Raw genomic sequence first — 22156 nt, forward strand, 5'->3', positions numbered from 1 at the left:
TTTTATAAAATATATTTTTTTGGATATGTCAGTCCATTGATTATTTCTTACGGTTGGTGCGCTGAGTGCACTACTGTATTCTTGGTACTTACGTGTGTGTGTGTGTGTGTATATGTATGTATGTATGTATGTGTATATATATATATATATATATATATATATATATATATATATATATATATATATATATATATATATATATATATATATATATATATATATAATATAGTGTTCATTCTAGCAGCCGCCACATTTGAAAACCCATGCAGTTCCTCTTCCCTGCCTGGGGTGTCACTGTCTGCTCTGGTGTTTGTAGCACAGGTATGGTATATACATATACAGACCACACTGTGCTAGAAGCAGACTAACTAACAGACTAATTTCTCTTAAAAATACCGGTTTATATATATCAATAGGCCGCACTCTAATTTGAATTTATCGCTTGCATGGTGGATTACATTTGATCTTAATATACTCTCCCCTCTCTGTCATCTATACATAGCACGTTCACCTATTATGTATATAATGCATCTAATAGCTATTAATACATAGCACGTTCACCTATTATGTATATTTAATACATTTATTCCCCCGTTCTTTTTCCCTGAATAACACTAGTAATGGATGCACTGCACATTGGGTATCGTTATCTCTACACTTAGTAAAATGGCATCAATACCCCTTGATTCCCACCAATTATATGATTATGGTAAGAATAGATGCCCTGCGGATACATTTCTCTACACCTAAGCATAGAATTGCATTCACGCATTTATATGCACCCATAATAGTCTTAAATATTCTCAATATTATTAATTTGACACACATGTTCACTTTATTATTAAATATTCTTTAATAGAATACACTTTACAGTGTATTTAGATTCTTATACTAGGCACTCTAGTCCACTATAGCTTAGTCACTTCCTGGACTTTGGAACGCATATGCGTTTCACACATATTGTTATATCCACATAATAGAGCACATTAAGTTGCTCCTCATTATAAAGGTATAGACCCCTTCTACCCATATTTACCGATGGGAGCCTCTCTCTTTTTCTTATGTCCTTGATTACAGGACTTCACTTGTGCGCATAGGAATATATATACGTTTCATTCATTTAACTTCATTTCCTGTTTATTTTTTTAATGGCCGCTAAATGGAACGCACACGATGTGTTGTGCGTTCCACCGGCTTTCCACACGCTAATATGCAGCTCACTACACTGCACCATCTCTACTTCCTGCTTTTTCTCAACATGGCCGCTGAATGGAACGCACGCGACGTATTATGCGTTCCACACGCTAACAAGCTGTATATCACACCGCACCTAACTCCTAAACAGAGTCACAGTATACGTTTTGGAACTTAGAGTACACTCCACCGCTAAATTATGCCTCTAAAGGTACCCTGTGTCCCCCTTTTTTTCATCCCCTTAATGTCCAGTTTTTTCTAAACCGGAAGTGATGTCACACCCTTTTTACTATATATACCCACCGGTCCCACAGGTCTTTCACTTGCATTGGTGAATCCCTGCTGACTGTTTGCTAGATTTTGAGCTCTCCACTAGTAAGTACTTTTTTTAGGTATGACCAAAGAGATGAATATGCATATTGTTTTTGGACTGTTACTAATGTTAGGATGATTCTATTATTTAGATTTTTGCATATCTGGCAATTCTCTTGACATCTCTATTGGAATCACCCTGCCTTTATGGTATGTAAAACTTTTCTAAATTTATGAGTCAAAGTATGATTCTTTTTGTAAAAATTCTATTTTGAGAAATATATACATATATTTTTTTGTAAAATCTATATAGACTGCTGAAATTATATTGGAATATCTTTGAGACACCTCGATGAAAATTGTTTTTGATCTTGCATTAATTTCACGGTATGTAAAACATCTTCAACTTGGAAGCTTGTTTTTTGCCCAAAATTTATCGATGTATTTTTGATACGATTTTTTGTAAAATCATGTAGATTGCTGTTGTCATATCAGAATTGACTCTGGAATACTGAGCGGCTAATTATTGTGTTTATGACATATATGGGTATGTACCGCCTATTATCACCACGTGGTGTTTACGGGTAGTTATACCCCTAAAGTCTTGGGTCATCCATTTTTTCCTTCTCTTTTCACCTCCATCTCCTCTATTTGTTCTCCATCTCTCTTTCTTATGAAATTGTTCATGAATGTATCACTGATGTTGTGTATTACAATTTTACAGTCATTGCTGATTACTATATCCGCCCCTGATGAAGTCATGTTTTGACGAAACGTGTTGGGCTAATTGTGATCAAGACTACTTGAATTAAACAACAATCATCTCTGTTCATCAATTGTACATTTGAAGATACCCTTAAATATAAGGGCTCTTTTTATACTTTTGTATACTTTTATATTATATTTTATATTAAACATTGATTGTTTAAATCTACTTCTGTTGTATTTAGCGCACTCTGATACCCCCCTTTTTCCATTTCTATCATTTGGGTCTTGTCTAACAGAAGATCCTTCAGAGGTGCTGCTTCCATTTCTAATAGCGCAGGAAGGGGTCCCCCCGTATCTATATATATATATATATATATATATATATATATATATATATATATATATATATATATATATATATATATATATATATATATATATATATATATATATATTCTCCTGATTTTGCCAGGAAAAAAAGTTTGAAACTAGGACACTCGTAGTTGGAATGACAATTAATTCTCCCTGAATATGGGCCCAGTTGGGGGGCCAGCTCTGAATAGACCAAAAACTCCTTACACAACATTAACTGTGAAGAGCCTGCGCTTCCGCTTTTAATTAGCCGTCCAGCGGCATTTAGCTCATTGTGTGATTTGTACGGCTTTGTCCCACCCCGTTTCTAAGATTTCTCCGTCTCTATGTGACAAGGCCGTTCTTTTTTTTTTTTTTCAATTTCGTCTTTATTTAGATGTCAAGGCTTTTCCAGGATACGTGGGATTAGGCCTATTGTTGTGGGGTATTTGCAGCCCGCTGCCTGCATCCAGTAAAGATTAGGTAGCACACAGCAAAAGTGTAAGCTTTCATATGAAGCCCAGGTTCCCATTGTGCTGCGCTCTGAATCTAGGGGATGGAGGGGGACACACAACTGTATGAGGTGATTTCCTGTTATCACTTGCGCACGGCCGGCGTTTTTTGTTTTACATTTCTCTTTATACATTTTCTTTCTCAATGCCAGGTTTTGAGTTGCAGAAAAACAGTAGTAAACCGAAAAACTGATTTGTGCGTGCCCTTTATATTTAGTGCCTTATTGTAGGCTGAACGAATCGCCAGTTTAGTGTTCATACTAGCACCCCTGCATCTGTCTCAACCCATGTACTTCTTCCTGGGGTGTCTCTCTCTGTTGTGGTACTACTAGCACAGTGTGGTCTGTATTTCAGTACTGATATGCAGACCAGACCTGTGCTAGCACCACAGCAGAGAGCGACACCCTAGGCAGGGAAGAGGAACTGCACAGGTTTTGAAAGACGCCGGGCGCTAGAATGAACACTACAGTTACTAGGGGGGCAGCATTTAAACTCCCAAGTCCTAGTTATAGGGTGAAATGTGCCCTAAGACGCAACAGATCTGTCTAGATAGCTTAGAAATGAAGCACAGATCACTCCATGTGTATGGCCCGCATGTCACTATTGCCTGATTAGATGTATAATGCATGCAGTATATAATCATAGGGTATATGGGCCAGATGCACTAAGCTTCAAAAGTGATAAAATGGAGAGTGATTAACAAGCAACCAATCAGTTACTGCCTGACCTATTTCAAACACAGTCTGTGACATGGCAGATAGGAGCTGATTGGCTGCCTGTTTCTCACTCTCCATTTTTTTTTACTTTTGAAGCTGCATCTGGCCCTATGTACTTAGCCTTGGGGAAAGATAACATAACAACCCGTCTGCTCCGTACTTCCATTTTTCTAACGCATCATGTAAATTTACTAAGTTGAGCGTTTTTACAAGTGTAAGGTGTTGCCCCTAGCAACCTATCGGATACTAGCAGTTATCCTCTAGCTAGAAGGTGCTAGATAAATAATATGTAGTATCTGGTTGCTAGAGGCAACATCTCACACTCTAAAAGCTCTCACCATAGTTAATTTACTGCTTTATCTCTGTCCACATTATCTCTATCTAAGGCCTTAGTACATAGATCCCAATGGTTACCAGCTAGCTGCCTTATAGCACAGGAGCTGACATGTCTTACCACTATAGGGCCCCGTTTAAGAATATAAAATGCTGTGGCATATTTAATTTAGTATCCCTTACCCCTCCAGTGAGATGGAGCCTTCCTATGTAGTAACCGCCTAATGACCAGGAGTCCGATCGCGCATCAGAATTCTATGTAAAGAAAACCAATGCTTCAATAGACCTCAATTTCTAAAACTTAGCCAACCTAAAATAGCATTTTTGGGCATGTCTGTCACCTACTCTTGTGCTGTTACTCCTTTGGGCTGTATTCAATGTGGCCGGCGAGGGGGTTAAATGGCGAGGATCGCCAAAAACAAGCGACCCTCGTCGTTTAACCCCCATGCCAGCCACTCACCCTATTCTACGTCCTGGGGGAATCCTCCCTGTCAGAGGACAGCGAGGATTCCCCCAAACAGCGAGGCTCGCGGCTAATGAAGGGAGCCCGCTGCATTTAGCTGCGAGCCTCACTGTTTTAGTGGCCACACGCGCCATTTCCCCATCGCTGTAAAAACCTAACGCCGCAGAAACAGCGTGTGCAGGGGGTCAGTTGAATACTGACCGTGCGAGCTGTGACAGTGAGCAGTCAGCACTGCTCGCTGTCACAGCTCGCAAAAACCATTGAATATACCCCATTGTGTATGTGTGTATACATATAAAGTTTGCATAGTCGTATAGATGCCAAACAGCGGTAACATGTTTAGGAGCTCATTTATCAACGAGTCACAAAACTTGCTGTGAGTAATAAAACCTGTTGCATATGATCAATGGTGTTCCAACCAATCAGCTCTTAATGGTTATGTGCTTGAAAAATTACAGTTGGGAGCTGATTGGCTAGTTCACCATTTAACAAACGCTACAAGTTTTATCATGTACAACACATTTTATCAGTCCTTGATAAATGGGCCCCTAGTGCCAAACCCAAGCGCTGCGCAGCAACGCGAACGCAAAATGAATCACTCATTGGCACTTTTGCTCCCAACAAAAACTTTCTCTGTTTAACATAACAGCGTGAATAGAGTCTTGTGACCTGGATACAGAGTAAAGTACCATTTTAGTTCTGCAACTGTATATATTATTTTTTTTTCTGCAAGGAAAGTTGTTATTGTAACAGAAAACTAATTGACAGTATTAAATCTTGTGAATAGACAACAGGAGGGGAGTGCCAGGATGTCTCTCCGAGCACCACGTAATCTCTGGAAACTCTCCTGCAGATGCAAGTCAGGATACAGAGAGGCTGTGAATGGAGACAGATTTATAGATTTACCCATAGTCACATCTGTTTTTCTATCTGCTCCCACACAGCCACATTGTATATCAGGTCCTGTCATCGGCATCAGTTACCTGAGTCTTTGCTGACTTGATAAGTGGGGAAATTTATGTTCTCCTTTTAGTTGTTGTTCTACTGCTATTTTCTAGACTGATGTTTATATATAATTTTTTTTTTCTTTTTTTTTTGAATGATCAAATGTGTATCCGGATTATTGATCTGTAACCTTACACAATTATATAATCACTGGCCACAAAGCAAGGCACACTCATCAACCGGCAAATGCTTGGAGTACTGGTGACCTGCACGGCAGTTAGTGGTGCTCCTAGCAGACATCAGCCGCGCAGAGTAATCTGACTGTAAGCGACCAGTTTAAAAAATTTGAATTCCATTCGTCTTACTGTCTTTATCTGACAGGGATTTAAAATGGGGCCTTTATTGTCTCATGTGAGGAGGTGCTGTTGTTCTATCCGGGTTTCATTTCTTTGAAATAAGACCTCCACATTTATCTTCATTTCCTCCCCTGGTTTTCGGAGGCAGAAAAAAAATCACTGTGAAGGATGCATGAGAGACTGGAGGAGATTTACGAAGCCTTTAAGAGTGCTAAAGTACTAGCCAATCAGCTCCTAACTGTCATTATTGCAGGCTGTGAGCCTGGTACAGACTCTGTTGCTGTTTTGTGAAAGTTTGCAAAACTGCTAGTGGAGGCTATAGGCTGCAGAGGGGGCGCTAGGAGAGGGGGGGGGGGACAAATAGGTTTCCCTCAGTAATACTGAAGCATCTATTTGAACCATCGTAGCCTGTGCTCTCGAAGAGCGTGTTCTTCTTGGAATGTACTTAATAGACACAATTTTTCTTTATCTGTCATAGATCAGGCTTTTGACCGTATTAAACGTGCCGGCTGGATGCACTGGTTTCCAGGAGGATGCATTAATGAACGAGCGGCTGGTGTCCTCGCAGACAGCTTTCTGCCTGTTCGCCTCTCGCTGAGCATCCTTTGTGACACAAGCCAATCTTCCAGTCACGCCTCCTTTGTGAGGCCCGAGCCACAAGTGGTCCTTATCTTCTTGGTTTAAAAAAAGGCCTTGCTCACCAAGCCATGTCTTGTTTTATCAACAAACTACTTGAGCTCCTTCCCGCCTTCACGCACGCTGAGCTTGGCTCCATACCAGAACACAGATGACCCAGAGAAGACCCATTTGCTAATTGGCAAAAGGAAGCATTACGGATCAGCCACCTAGAACCCATTTAACTGTTTGCTAAGGCCAGTTTCGTATGTGTTCGTATGACACCAACGTCAGTGTAAATAAAAGCATCGGGACAGGCTGCCTTTTTATTCTAAGCTGGGAGTTGATCTGCAACATTTAAATTTATATTTAAAATTTTTTTTTTTTTTTTTTATAAATCCTCCTGTATTCCACCCTGCATTTCACATTGCCTTTATCCTGCACGGCATGCCCCAAACCCATTGAACTTGTCTGAAAGGCTACAGGCAAGGAGTCCAGCCCCACCTTTCAGTGCGTTGGAGATTGTTTCAGTCCAAGACGCTCAACTACACCCCGGCCAAAGTTGTCAAAACATGACTGATCCGCTGCCCAGGGCCTGTAGCCCAAGCCCAGCTGTCCTGCCACCTGCCTCTACTTGACCCTCTCAATAGCCAGAGGTAATAGACAGCAGTGGCCATTAGTGAAAAACCTTTAAATACAATATGAATATACACTTTAGCAACGGTTGATGTTTAATCCAGTCATGGCCTCCGCACCGGCCAGCTCTTGAAAACCTATTATCACTGAGAGGACATCTTAAGACTTAAAAGGCTTAGCATTGCAAGGACAAAACTAGGAGTACTTTTATGGTAATACCTACTTATATCTACCACCTGGCCTTATCTTGCAAAAACCTCCCCGTTTTGGGTGGAGTTTTATGTAGATGTTTGTAGTAGTAAAGTACTGTATTGCTTTCTATAAATGTTTGTGTAGAAGTGGGGAAGTTTGTAGGGATCATCTGTCTAGTGCATGCTGTAAAATGAAAGCTAGAATCTCATTGGTTACTACGGGTAAACTCCCTCATACACTACTGCAAGGTATTACATGTGATACCCATCCAACTCTGCTCCCAGGCGCCACAATCACATATGATGTATCGTATGCAATGTCTTTTGACTGCCGCAGGATCTGGCAAATCCTTGTGGTAGCCATGGCGATCTCCAGATAGGATCCAATGCACACACAGATCGAATCCAGAGATCAAACACATTACGATATGGCACTTTTCGCACGATTTTTTTCAAGCGTTGTGTCGAAATCGTGTGAAAAAATCTCTTTTTAAAAGGTTTGAAGTCACAAATCGTTGTTTATGGTAAGCATCGCTCATGCCTATTTGGTTTGACAGAATATAGGAAAAATGCATATTTTACTGTGACATTAACCCTTCGAGGGACAACGTCGCTGTGAATCAGGCATGTCCAAACTGTGGCCCTCCAGCTTTTGTGAAACTAGACATCCCAGCATGCCTTGCCATAGTTTAGCATTCCCTAATAGCAAAACTGTGGCAAGGCATGATGGGACTTGTAGTTTCACAACAGCTGGAGGGCCATAGTTTGGACATGCCTGGTATAAATAAATACAAATACAGCCAATTCAAGTCAAGTTTAGTCAAATATTGCTCCCAAAAAAAACAGTCACTGTGAGTGGTGCTGGCGTTGGCAATTTAAAGGGGTGTGGTATATTAGCCCGACTGGATTCCGACAGTCATTAGTCAGACATCGGAATCCCGACTGCACAGCGTGGGGAGCGCAATGAAGCCCCTTGCGGGCTCGCTGCGCTCGCCACCTATTTTATTCTCCCTCTATGGGGGTCGTGGACCCCTACGAGGGAGCAGTCGTGATTCCGACGTCATAGGAATGACTGTCGGAATCCTGACTGTCGGGGAGCCGTCCGGCACCCACTTAAAGGGTTTAAACACCTTCATTAATCCATTTATAAGGTCACGATGTGGGTTATACAGATAAATAATATTTGCTGCCCGGTGAGTGTATATAATATTACTAGGTGATTCATCGCGCCCTACGGGCGCTCTTCACACCGTCGTAAGGGGCTGCGCCCCCTTAATTTGTGAACGTTTGTATATGAGAAATATGGTTAGAATTGTATGAAAGATGCCCTGTATTGCAACTTAGGTGTCCGCGAATCGCGGGAGGGGGGGTCGCGGAGGGTGCCGCGAATTGCAGGAGGGGGGGTCGCGGGGGGTGCCGCGAATTGCAGGAGGGGGGGTTGTGGGGGGGTGGATGCTGCGAATCGCGGGAGGGGAGGGATTGCAGAGAATCACGGGAGGGGGGTCGCGGGGTGGGTTGCCGCAAATCGCGGGAGGGGGGTTACGGGGGCGGGGGTTGCGGCGAATCATGGTAGGGGGGGTCGCGGGGGTGTGCCGTGAATCACGGGAGGGGGGGTCACGGGGTGGGGTGCCGAGAATCGCGGGGGGGGGGTGTGTGTGTGCCGTGAATCGCGGGAGTGGGGGTTGCGGGGGGGTGGGGGGGGTGTGACGCGAATCGCCACAAGAAAAAATCAACACAGAAAGGTCAACACATGTAAATGTTGACATAAGTGTGGCACTTCATTGGTGTCCATGTCGACACATGAGAATGAATATGAAAACATTCAAAAAATGAAAAAAAAAAACTTCAAAAACTCATGTCAACCTTCTTCATTGTCGACCATAGCCATGTCAGTGTTTTCCATGTGCAATTTAATTCTGGAGCTGCCGCGAATCGCGGGGGGGTGCCGCGAATTGTGGGAGGGGGGGTCGCGGGGGTGGGTGCCGCGAATCGTGGGAGGGGGGGTACGGGGCGGAGGTTGCGGCGAATCATGGGAGGGGGGGTCGCGGGGGTGTGCCGTGAATCACGGGAGGGGGGGTCACGGGGTGGGGTGCCGAGAATCGCGGGGGAGGTGTGTGTGTGTGCCGTGAATCGCGGGAGTGGGGGTTGTGGGGGGGGGGGGGTGACGCAAATCGCCACAAGAAAAAATCAACACAGAAAGGTCAACACATGTAAATGTTGACATAAGTGTGCCACTTCATTGGTGTCCATGTTGACACATGACAATGAATATGAAAACATTCAAAAAATGAAATAAATCTTCAAAAACTCATGTCAACCTTTTTCATTGTCGACCATAGCCGTGCCAGTGTTTTGCATGTGCCATTTAATCCTGGGGCTGCTGCGAATCGCGGGGGGTGCCGCGATTTGCGGGAGGGGGGGGGTTGCGTGGGGTGGGTGCCGCGAATCGCGGGAGAGCGGGGTTCATGGGGGTTCTGGTGGGGGGTTGCCGCGAATTGCGGGAGGGGGGGGTCGCAGGGGGGTGCCGGGGTGCCGCGAATCGCCGGAGGGGGGGTTGCGGGGGGTGTGACGCGAATTGCCACAAGAAAAAAATCAACACAGAAAGGTCAACACATGTAAATGTTGACATAAGTGTGGCACTTCATTGGTGTCCATGTCGACACATGAGAATGAATATGAAAATATTAAAAAAATGACAAAAAAACTTCAAAAACTCATGTCAACCTTTTTCATTGTCGACCATAGCCATGTCACTGTTTTCCATGTGCAATTTAATTCTGGAGCTGCCGCGAATCACGGGGGGGGGTGCCGCGAATTGCGGGAGGGGGGGTCGCAGGGGTGGGTGCCGCGAATCGCGGGAGGGCGGGGTTCACAGGGGTTCCGGTGGGGGGTTGCCGCGAATTGCGGGAGGTGGGGGGTCACGGGAGGGGGTGCCGCGAATCGCGGGAGGGGGGGTTGCGGGGGGGTGTGACGCGAATCGCCACAAGAAAAAATCAACACAGAAAGGTCAACACATGTAAATGTTGACATAAGTGTGCCACTTCATTGGTGTCCATGTCGACACATGACAATGAATATGAAAAAATTAAAAAAAATTAAAAATAAATCTTCAAAAACTCATGTCAACCTTTTTCATTGTCGACCATAGCCATGTCAGTGTTTTGCATGTGCCATTTAATCCTGGGGCTGCTGCGAATTGCGGGGGGGGGGGGGTACCGCGAATCGCGGGAGGGGGGTCGCAGGGGGGGTGCCGCCAATCGTGCAAGGGGGGGTCGCGGGGGGGTTCTTTTTGCCGCGAATCGCGGGAGGGAGGTCGCGGGGGGGTGTTTTTTCCGCGAATCGGTGGGGGGGTCACGGGGGAGGGTTTGCCGCGATTCGCGGGAGGGGGGGGTCACGGGGTGGTGGTTATGCCGCGAATTGCGGGAGGGGTCGTGGGGGGGTTCTTTTTGCAGCGAATCGCGGGAGGGGGGGTCGCGGGGGTGTTTTTGCTGAGAATCGCGGTAGGGGGGGTCACGGGGGAGCGGGTGTTTTTGCCGCGAATCGCGGGAGGGGGGGGGGGCGCGCGGGGGGGGGGAGGGGAGGTTTTGCCGCAAATCGCGGGAGGGGGCGCTCATCTGGTGGCTTTGGAGTAGCAGTGCTGGGCAACATGGGAAGGCAGTGGGTGTCTGGCAATGACCCTCTCCAGGAGGGACACAATGCTCTGTTTCTAGACTTCCCCTTAATGTATGATTGCCATCACCTGTTTTAAACAGGTTAATTTCTCAGAAAGGTGTTCAGCACAGATGAAGGCAATCACACATTAAGAGGAAAGTCCAGGAACAGAGCGTTATAGACACAGACACCCACTTTGAGTGACAGATGTAGCCAAATATATAGGAGATGTATACACACACTCAAATATATAAAATTCATATTTGCATTCCTCTCAAGTATTAGGTGAACGTCTTCATTTCAGATTTATTTTTTTTTTTTTTATTTTCTTGCTAGAGCACCAGAGGTGTCCTGTCTCTTTCTTGATTTTTTTTTTTTTCCGCCAGGTTGAGGAGAAAATTGGGCATTTAGCAGTGAAAAACTGTTTATCACTCATATAATTATTCTGACAGGGCTGATCCTGAGGGGTGTTACGCTGACAGGCCTTTCGGGCAGGTTTTCAGAGTAAGAAATGTGTAAATATGGTGTCCTGACAGAAGCCTGTGACAGGAAGCAGGAGCGGAGTATAAATCTGGCCAGCGTTTTACTGCTTGCTGTTTATTTTGAGCCTTCAAATTGGTTTAGAGCTCATTTTAATGGCAAGGTCAGTGATTTAACTAAAATAAGCAACCCCTGCCTGTGTAAATACCCTGAAAAATTGCTCGTAATTATTTCTTCCAAATTATTACTTGTTTTCCGTCACCTAGTCCTGTCGAGTATTTTATTTATTTATGTCTCTATTGTATTGTCAAAAGTTCTTTCATTTCGTGAAGCATGTATGGGAAAGTGCGTAGGGTTTTGGTCTTGTTTGGTCATCTGGAAAGGCTGTAGCGCGATAATCACTGTAATCTACGGGTGGCTTCTTTATGCAGGAGTGTGGCTGATAAGTGACGGTGCTGTGTGTCCGTTAATGTGCTCAGTGGATCACCTCCACAGTGGAACCGCAAATTATGAAGGCCGATAATCGATTGCCATAAATGTACTATATGGGGGAGGGTTATCAAAGCTTGGAGCGAGATAGAATACCAGCCAATCCGCTCAGAACTGTTATTTTTCAACCGCAGCCTGTAAAATAACAGAAGCTGATTGGTTGATACTTTGGGGGGTATTCAATCCCCGCCGCTATTTCCGATGGATAAAATAGCGGTGGCCGCCTATTCAATGCTGTCTTTCCAGACAGCACTAAACAGGCATCTCGTCAAAACAACCCCGACTTTAAAAGCAGTTGGGCTTGTTTTGCAGAGAACGGCTGTGGCTTGTCGAGCTCGTGGCCAGATCTCGATGAGCCACAGCCATTTCTCGTGGCCACACCCCCTTTTCGGCACTTGACAGGCGGGACATTGAATCCCGCCTACCGAGATGCAGTCAAGCGGGCTGAGAACGTGACCGGGGCAAGGCTGTTGGGCAGGCCCGTCGTTGTGACCCGGGATTGAATAGCCCCCTATATCTCTCGCCAAGCTTTTATAAATCTCCCTCTTTAACATAACTCTATGTTTTTAGCAAACAGACCATCGTCTGATCAGTATTTTTACAAGCTTTTAAGCAATGGACGCAATCTGTTGAAGGCATAACTGGGCGATCCGCCATGGCCAAATATAAAACCGCCTGGAAGTAAACGAAAAGGAAATGACTATTAAATTTATGTTTCTCTTATTTAATTTTTAGTAGGATCTTTCCTAATATTTATTTGGAACATAAAGATGAACAGATAACATTTTGTTCTCATGAAGTTAATTGGTTGTTGCTGTTGAATGATTCATTATTCAGATAATACCGGTGTTGATTGGTTTATGGATTGCAAACTTGTTCGAAAAAACGTCTTCTCTGCATAATTCTTCTATATGCTTCTTTTATTTATTTATCTGTGAGAATTTATATATGGTCCGTACTTAAGCTGGGGTACACAGCGGCCGATATATACTGTCCGTTCAATTTAACTGCCGATATATCACAAGCCCATTGACTGTTTGTATCCCCGACTTGTCTGTGAATGATGTTGTTCAGACCTGTCTATCGGTTGTGCTGCACAACTGATGTGATAATATATCTTCAGATATATTGGAGTTTCTGTCTGTGTGTTTAGGCAAGCCGCTGACCACCCGCACACTGGCTGCAGGTGGGGCCGACATCACACCTGGGCAGACAATTTTAAGTGCTTTCCCAGCTGAGTGTCCTGACCGACACATTAGGGAGGCGGATCGGTTAGTGTGTATACTTACCTGGTTTGCCCGTGGGGTCAGCGCTAGGGGGGGGGGGGGGGGGTCCACAAACATTTCCAGTTCTGATCGAGGTGGGTTGTCCATTTCTTAAAAAAAAAAAATACATAATTTTGTTTTCTTTTTCATCTTTCAGATTACCTGACCGGAGACCTGTCCCCTCTTGATGAGCTTATGTTTGGGATTGGAGACACCATAGAGTTGTCTTGTAGCGTGGATAGCCCTCCTATGCAAATGTTATGGTTGAAAGATGGGATTGCGGTTACAGCCAATAACCGGACGCACACGAGACAGAACTTGCTGAAGATCACAAACGTGTCATATGACGACTCTGGGATTTATAGTTGTACGTTGTGGCATACTACTGAGATTCTCCGGAACTTCACCATTAGAGTAGCAGGTAAGTTGCTGACCTTTTGATACTGATAAAGCTTTATTGAGATACAACTTTAAATTTACGGAAACCAATAAACTGAGAGATGTAATTTATCAAGTACGTTCTATAAAATATAGGTAGACGCTAACCAGCCTCTCCACTGCTTCACAGGATCAGACAATTAGCACATTAAAAGTCCTCATGTTCCTAAGACAAGCCAAACAGCGTTTCGGTCTATGCGTTGTGATGTTTAAGTGCTTTACAGAACCCGCCGTCTTGGTTCTCAATCACAGTAAGTGCAGAGTCCATTTGTTAAGCTAACAGTTCCAGATGAATGATTCCACCACCGGGCCGCTTCTCGTCATATTCCTGCCCAAAATTTAAAGCGGCAGTGCTATTAAAAGCCAATAACTGTTCTTTTTTGCTTTCAATATAATCGCCATTTCAAATTTCAGTTGTAAACATTCAGAGAAACGTCCGCTTGCAAAAGCCACTGCTTTTGTAAACTCATCCTAACAATTTGGGTTAAAACGGAGGTGTAAAAGATTCCCCCAAAATCCCTTTTGCGTAAGATTAAATTACTTGTTTCAACAACTTTAAAATCAAAAACGATCAATGGACTGATGCATAGGTACTGACGTCTTATCAACATGTTCATTAACGATTGTTTTAGGTTGCTTTTGTTACTTGTGAAACAGAGGCGGTTCCTATGGGGAAAACCTTTTTTTTAATGATTGTGATACCGTCTATAATTTTGTTTTAGTTATTTAGTATCCCTATCTTTTTTTAAAGCCCCTTACAGCTGAGTGTGAGGAACTGCTTAATGTTCAGTATGCCAGTCTAAGTTGTTGCATTTCTGAGCCACAAGAAAATTCCAAACGCCGGGGTGCTTTGACGGAGCTGGTTATCAACCCGTAATTACAAAATAATTAGCAGCATGCAATTAATTATTGCCAGCTGGGTTAGCAGTAAATCAGCAGCCATCCTTGCTTTGTGTGAAGCCGTTCAGCAGTCTGACTGGAATTTTAACATCTAGCCTGGGAGATGGGCAGCGGAGGCCTTTGGTCCTGTAAACCAGCAGCCATCCTGGTGGGGACCGTGTGTCAGACCTCAAAGGGAGTCCTCTGTCTCTCTCTGGTCAGGATTAAACAGAAATGAAAGAGAGATCTTGAACAGCGTCATTCTTCCTGACACCTTGTTATACATCTGCTTTTAATCACGTATTATTTGAAATTCCGGCAGATATTTGGAGGTCACATCAATTAAATCGTCAAAGCAAAATTTGGACCTTCCAGAGGTCCCCCTCCCCAAGCCCACCATCTACTTTTCGCTATTAAAATAGTAACAGGAGAAGAGTTTGAGGAACTTCTGAGATCCTAAAATGTTTGTGTCTATAAAATGGCATTAAAATGCTTTAAGGATCAAGGGGGCAAGTTGGGGGTCTGAAATTGGGCAGCTGGTGGTTCTCTGGATTGAAAACAGCTGTGCGTCCAGGGAGGTGGTAAAGTGATCAAATGTTTTGATAGTGGGAAGAGTAATAATCTAGACGTTTTTAAAGGATCAAATCTCCATTCTCTTCCCCATGCCCCGGTATCATGCTGAAACACAAAGGCTGACTCTAGAAATGTTTGTTTTTTTGAATCTTCAATCTTAGAAGTTTACTTTTTTTATTAGATTTTTTTTTTAAGTCTAGGAATCGTTACCAGGAATTTCCATACAAAACCAAATAAAACCTTTAACTACAAGTTTATTTACTTAGCACGTGTTTTGTCTAACTCTGCACTTATTAACTGGAAAGAAATGAAGGGACTATGTACTAGGCCTTGAAGTGAGTTTAAGTGGACGAAGATAAAGTACCAATCAGCTCCCAACTGTCAGTTTTCAAACACAAACTTTAACGTGACTTTTAGGTACTGATTGGATGATATTTGATATTCCTGTACTGGTCTCTCTTTAGGTCTCTCTTTATTAGATTACTGCTGAGAACTGGCCCAACAGGTTTGAGGGCCACTGAGAAAATTGCAGGGGAGATTTATGAAAGTTTGGAGAGATTGATGGGGGGAGGGGCTTAAATTACAGGGGCATGGCCTCACATCATGCCCCATCTCTTTATGCCAAGCAGAGTGTTGGAAGGTGGAGCTGCAGGGGCAACCCCTGTTCTGTGTGTGGCTGGAACGGCCCATCAGGCCATCGTCCCTTCTTCTGACATTTGTCAGATAGCCTGTCCAGCCCTGCCCCTGCCTAATTCCCAGAGGGGCCCATTTTAGGTCTTAATCAGGCTCTGGGTCAGCCTGTAACTGATGCTGATAATAATTTGAGCATATTGCACTACTGGCCCCAAACTACAGTGTATGTGTCCTGAAAATGATAACATTACTGTTTCATCTTAGTCTGTTTGTGGCCCAGAGCCCATTTTCAAATATCTACAAATGATGCTTGATTCAGCGCTCCATTGCTTTTGTCTGGGCTTATTCTTTCATAGTTATTGCCATGTCTTATTGCACCCAGATCTCAATCCAAGTAAAGGGGGAACGTGAGGCACACAAGGTTCCATGTCATTTGCCTAATGTTACACTTACATAGTGAAAGGCGGGTGGTGCTACCTCTTTTTCGATAATAAATGGCTCATAGAAGAAATATTGTTGTACATTGTTGTATTGTAATGTGTCTTTGATGAAAAGGAAAGCTGATCTATGCTGACGGGCCCACTTTAATAAAATGAATGATTCAGGCTACCTTAATATGTAATATTTTTGGATTAAAATTGTTTATCTTTAGGACAGGCAACCGTTGTCCTCAGATAGGCTGACAGATGAGCCAAGCAGCTTTTTAGGGATGTATGTTACACACAGAGGGCCAGATGTATCAAGCTTCAAAAAGTGATGAAATGGAGAGTGATATAACAGCCAGCCAATCAGCTCCTACCAGCCATGTTACAGGCTGGGTTTGTAAAATGACAGGTAGGAGCTGGTTGTTTATCACCATCACTTTTTGAAGCTTGATTCATTATTTGACGAAGGGTTCCTTTAACTGATTTATGTAACACGTTTTATTGAATTGATTCTACTTGAATTGTTCCGTTGGGCGCCATCTAGTGGCTGCCGGCACCCAAAACACTTGAATTCCCTGTGTTAAAGGTGAGGTTCAGCATTAGCCTTTTATTATATCAGATATTTTTGTCTTCCTATAACCTATTGTGTTTGTTCACTATGGATAATAGTAGATGATTGTTTTGTATTACATTAAATGTGTGGGGATGACGGATGTAAAAAAAAGGGCTCGATTTTAAAATGCAATGTACTTTTTCTAAGTTTGGTAGATTCCACGTGAACAATTAATTTGCAGGCAGTCTTCCAGGTGATTAGTAATGCTCCTTCCTCTTTCCTTCCTCCTACAGAAATGCCTTCATCCGGTGATGACGAGGATGACGACGACGAAGTCGAGGAGAGAGGTACATTTCGTTTTACATTGAAAATTCCTCCATAGAGTTTTTATAGTGGCCATTGAGATATAGGGGGAGGTTTATCAAAGCATGGATAAAGATAAAATGCTTTCATACATAGCACTGGGCTAATGGAGTCCCACAAGAAGACCTGTGAGTAAGGGGCTCTAGTGCTGTCGCTGGATATAGTTAAACCAGTCCTACACTCGCATCTTACTGTACGCGGCTTTAGATATTAATATTCCTTGTGTAGCGCTGCAGGCTCCAGTCCATGTACAATATCATCTGTGTGTAGTTTTTCTGACGAGAAATAGCTGGTGGGTTAGTAGCTGAAAACGACATTGTGGCTTTTTATTAAATGTTTCCTTGTTAAAGTTGGAAAGGTATACAATCAGTTGTGTTTTTTTTTTTTTAAAGTGACGATGGTATATAGTTTCATCTATATTTATACAATGCTTATGATTGCCAGAACAGAAACACTGGATACCTCCCAACTGTTCCACTAGACGCAGGAACGTCCCGATTTTTGGGGACATTCCCCCGTCCCTCCCGCGGCTGGCAGTGTCCCATTGCAAGGGGGGGCAGTTGGGAGACTCCTCCACCCCCCCCCCCTTCTTCAGTTGAAAAAGTTGGGAGGTATGACATTGCACTGTCCCCTAGGCCCATTGAAAGCAGCCATTTAATTGGTGGACCAATGTTCCTGAGCATTCAACTGATCACTTCATTAGGAATTAGCTCCATAATCCAGGCACGGGGAAAGTCTACTGTCAGCTGTCTATACACCATGTTCCTACTCGTTTCATCATTACCGGGGTAATCCCAGGCCTTTCCTCATACAGGATAGGGCACTAATTCCTAGAGAATGCAATTACACCTTTGTACTTTCTGCTGACACGAGCTAGATGTGTCCTGAAATTGCCATTCTGCATTACAAAGCACGACCTGCCACCATTGGCTTACCTCCTCCTGAGACGTAAGCCTGCCAACCACAGCCGGACCCACTGAAAAAGTTTGGATTATAAGGGCTACAAGTATGCGGTGGGGAACGCACTGTTCCCCAACTGAAGCCATCTTCACAAACATTGGTATATTCCTGATTTCCTGTCTGCTCTTCCCCTTTCATCGACAAGTTCCTGGAGACTCTCCGGCCAACCACAAGTTTCTGGTGTTATTTTTGCTTTGAGTTGGGGTCAGGTTGCTTGTTTCAATGTTGGTCAAACATTGCTCGGCCAAAGATATGATGCAGATTTCATGTAGTCACTATGGTTGTACCAGGATTTTACCAAGAACATTTTTAAATAAATAAAACAGCAATGAAGTGTCCCGCTGAGCAGTTATGGGTCCATTCTGTTAAAGGCTCCATTACCTATTTGCAAAGGTTTTTAATTGACTGACAGGGGAACTGTTCTGGTCTCATCAGTCTGGGGGTTGCTGGGGTTTTATTGCTCCCATGTCTTCGGGGAATGGGGGGCTTATCTGGTTGTAGCCCTCTGAAGTGGGGGAGGCGCATCTAATCCCATCCTTTGGGGAATTTTATTTAGTTTATTGATTTATTAGCAGGTTCTTATATAGCGCACACACATTCATATCAGTCCCTGCCCCAGTGGAGTTTACAATCTATATTCCCTGCCACATGTACACATGCACACGCAGACATTCTAGTGTTATTGCTAGGGATATTTTTGGATTGTGGGAGGAAACCGGAGTACAGTTCCTGATGGAAACCCACATAAGTACGGGGAGACTATACAAACTGCGCACAGTTAGGGCCACGGTGGGAACAGAACCCATGACCTCAGCTCTGTGAGGCACTAATGCTAACCATTACACCATCCGTACTGCCCACAGTACGAATGGCGTCTCAACTGTTCACATCCTGTTGGGGAGATGGGGGGTCACCACCAGTCACATCCTGCTGGGCGGGATGAGTGGCTTCACTGGTTATGTCACGTCTCTGTTGAGGGGATGGAAACTTCACTGATCATGTCCCCGTGAGGGGATGGAAACCTCATTGGCCACGTTTCCATGGGGGGGATGGAGAGCTTCCCTGGACCTATCCCTCTGAGGGGCTTCTTGGCCTGTCCCCCTCATGCCAGGAGCTCAGACACGCACTGTTCCAGGAGAGGACTACAACTGAACGACAGTGATCAGTGTGTGGACATCTTTCTTGGGGGGGGGGGGGACACGACTCTTTGACTGATGTTCTTTTGTTGGATGACGACCTAGTTTTGAAATTCCATTGTGCAGAAAAGTGACCGGCTTGATGCAGGACTTGAGCCTCAAATATCATGACGCACTGATGCATGCCTGCTACACTTAAACACACAACAGCCTCACAGTTGCCTTTTTATATGATTCGAAGAGCTTCTTGCTCAGCCTACATCATTTTCCTATTAAAACGACATGAGGCAACGTAGCCTTGTAGTAGCTGCTTGTGTTCCAGCAATGTCTCTTAAGAGCCGAGGGGGCCAGTAATTGTGGCTTGGATGGTGCCAGTCTTTGCCATCAGCGATGGCGTGTGGTTTTTGGAGAACCCTTCATTTGCTAAGATCCTCCTGATCTGACACAATTTCGCCTTTTTCTCCAGCAGCGACCAAAGGAATTCCGTGGGCAGCCTCTCACACTGGCTGCCCTTGTTTTACTTGGTGGGTTTTCTGACAGATTTTCACCTGATATATAAAGCAGGCACTCTCGGAGTAAGGTGAAACATTGTTACTGGTCAGCATATTCCCCAAACCAACACCCCCCCCCCCCCCCCTTCGCTCCCCGATGTTGGAAAGATTTAAAAATAATTGTATTTTTGGAACATTTTGTCCTGTACGATATCGGCCGGGGGCTGATCAGCTTCTTTCATTTTCCAAACATAGCATGTAACATGGCAGTTAGAAGCTGACTGGCTGCTAGTACTTTATCTCCAGCCACTTTATGTCTCCCCAAGGCTTAGTACACACGCCCCTGTGTTTGAAAAATAACCGGAGCTGGTGGCTACTTTATCTCTCTCAAAGCTTATATAAATCTCCCCAAGTTTTAACTAATTTTATCAAGACTATAGCTTCATGCTTTGTTTGGTTTTTAAGTCGTAGATGTATGAAGCAGCGATAAGGTAGGAGAAGTGGCCCATGGCAACCAATCAGCTGCTCTGTATAATTTTCTATTATGCAAATTATAGATGTTACTTCAGTGCTGATTGGTTACCATGGGCCACGTCTCCTCTGGCTCCTCCCTTATAACTGCTTCATACATCTCCCTAAGAGCCGGCTGTAAATGAATTTCTAGTAATGCTGCAATACTGTGAGGTAAAACATTATGTATGTGTTTATTTACTGGATTCTTAGCTTCAGTTGTCTCTTAATGGAATTTTGTGTCTTGAGGCGAAATATAAATATAAGTTTCTCTCCTTTTTTTTTTTTTTTGTCAATACTACTCCCCCGCAGCGTTAGGACAATGATCGTTAGTGAGCGTACCCATATTTTATGTCAACGCTGGCGTAGCTGGCAGCATTTGCTACATATTACTGTATATTTCTTATAGCGCACACACCGCCTTGTACACGTTGCCAGGTTAAACACAAACACGCAGTATTTTACACATATTGTTTGCAATAGCCGATGGGAAAAAAACATAAATCTGATGCCGGTGATGAGATGAACAGTCCATAAAGTATACTTCACTGTAGGTATTAATCAAGAGTACAAAGAAAAAAAAATGTTTACTTTAGCTTTTGGCTGCGTTGAATTGAAGGTGTTGCCCTTGGCTACCAATCGGATTCCTCCTGTCATTGTTGTAGTGCAATTTAGAAAATGAAAGCAAATGTCTCATTGGCTACATTTTCTGCACCATTATCTGTGGGACAGTTTTATAAAATAAAAAACTTTATGTATAATGTGGCAATAATGGTCACACTCTATATTGGGTGGGAGAGAGGGGGCCCTGTTAACATCCTATCCTGCATAGATTCCTTTATAGGGCAGTCAATTTGGAATGACGTCAGTGTATTCATAGGATCTTAAAGTTTGGTTTGTTCTGCGTGACGGGAAAGGGACGTTCTGCTTGTACAGTTGCAAACTCTGCCAAATTTGGTTTCGGCCAAATGCACTGAACATTCAATTAAGGTGCAGTCGGAATATGTACTGGAAGATGTCCTGCACTTGTCTTACCACTTTCTACCAATAAATCTTTCCCTTTTATGGTTCTGTCACAACTTCTTTATGATTAGTTGCTATAGGTTACTACTCGCATAACATTACCAGAGGCAGCTTCTAATTCCATACTGTCTAAGCCGAGTACTGTGATCTCTAGATTAAGGACTTTTAGCAGTATCTAGAATCTGACGTAATTCATCTGGGAGCCATGCGGCTACGACTCTGGAACTCTCTTCCTTGCACAGTTCGAGAGGCCCCCACTCTAGAATCTTTCTAAAACAGACTCTAGACTTTCCTGTTTATTCAAGCATTTCTGCAATTCCCATAAGTATCGTTTATGAAAAGCTTTTTTGTACTTTATTGTTCCTCTATTGTATTACATTCATTCTATCTGTTAAGCACATTGAGAAAAAGCTCTATATAAATATTATTATTATTATTATTCGAGAATAACCCCCATAAACGGTGATAAAATGCTGTTATGTTGAAATTTTCACCAAATGTGGGAGGATATGCACCATACAAAGAGTAAAATGCATAGATCTGCCAGTCCCTGGATTATACCACTTTTACACCAGAATACCGGGTAGGACCCGGGAAATCGAACACGGGAAATTGCCAGGGCATGCCCTGCCTCAGACCCCATTTACACTGCAATTCAATCCGGGTTATTCCCGGGTAAGGCCCTTTCACACTGAAAACGGATCAGCCCTGTCTTTCCTTGCTGGTGTCATTAAAAATGGACCTTTGGGCTGTTTGAGATGAGGTCACAAGAAAGGGAAAAGGGAGGGGGTGGGTTCTGCTCCCAGCATTGCAGCAAAGATGGCAGACGGAGTAGCTGTGTTGCAGTTGCAGACATAATGGTGCAGATCAGGTTTGGGGTCAGCCAAAGTGGAACACACTGCGTGACAGCCAGTGTGTGCTGCACCAGATGAGGCTGTAAACACAGTGCGTGGTA

The 22156-nt window shown here is 43.7% G+C and overlaps 1 protein-coding gene across 2 annotated transcripts in view; it reads left to right on the top strand.

Annotated features, from left to right (window-relative positions):
- Positions 1 to 22156, top strand: part of FGFR3 (fibroblast growth factor receptor 3) — a 78908-nt gene that overhangs the window by 17513 nt on the left and 39239 nt on the right. For both annotated transcript variants that reach the window (XM_083150931.1, XM_083151016.1), the window contains exons 3-4: positions 13375 to 13638; positions 17012 to 17065. In XM_083150931.1, coding sequence (XP_083007057.1) covers positions 13375 to 13638; positions 17012 to 17065 — 318 coding nt within the window. The remainder of the gene's footprint in view (positions 1 to 13374; positions 13639 to 17011; positions 17066 to 22156) is intronic.

This window comes from Crinia signifera, chromosome 1 (assembly GCF_055691185.1).
Source record: "Crinia signifera chromosome 1, ASM5569118v1, whole genome shotgun sequence".
Lineage (NCBI taxonomy): Eukaryota > Metazoa > Chordata > Amphibia > Anura > Myobatrachidae > Crinia > Crinia signifera.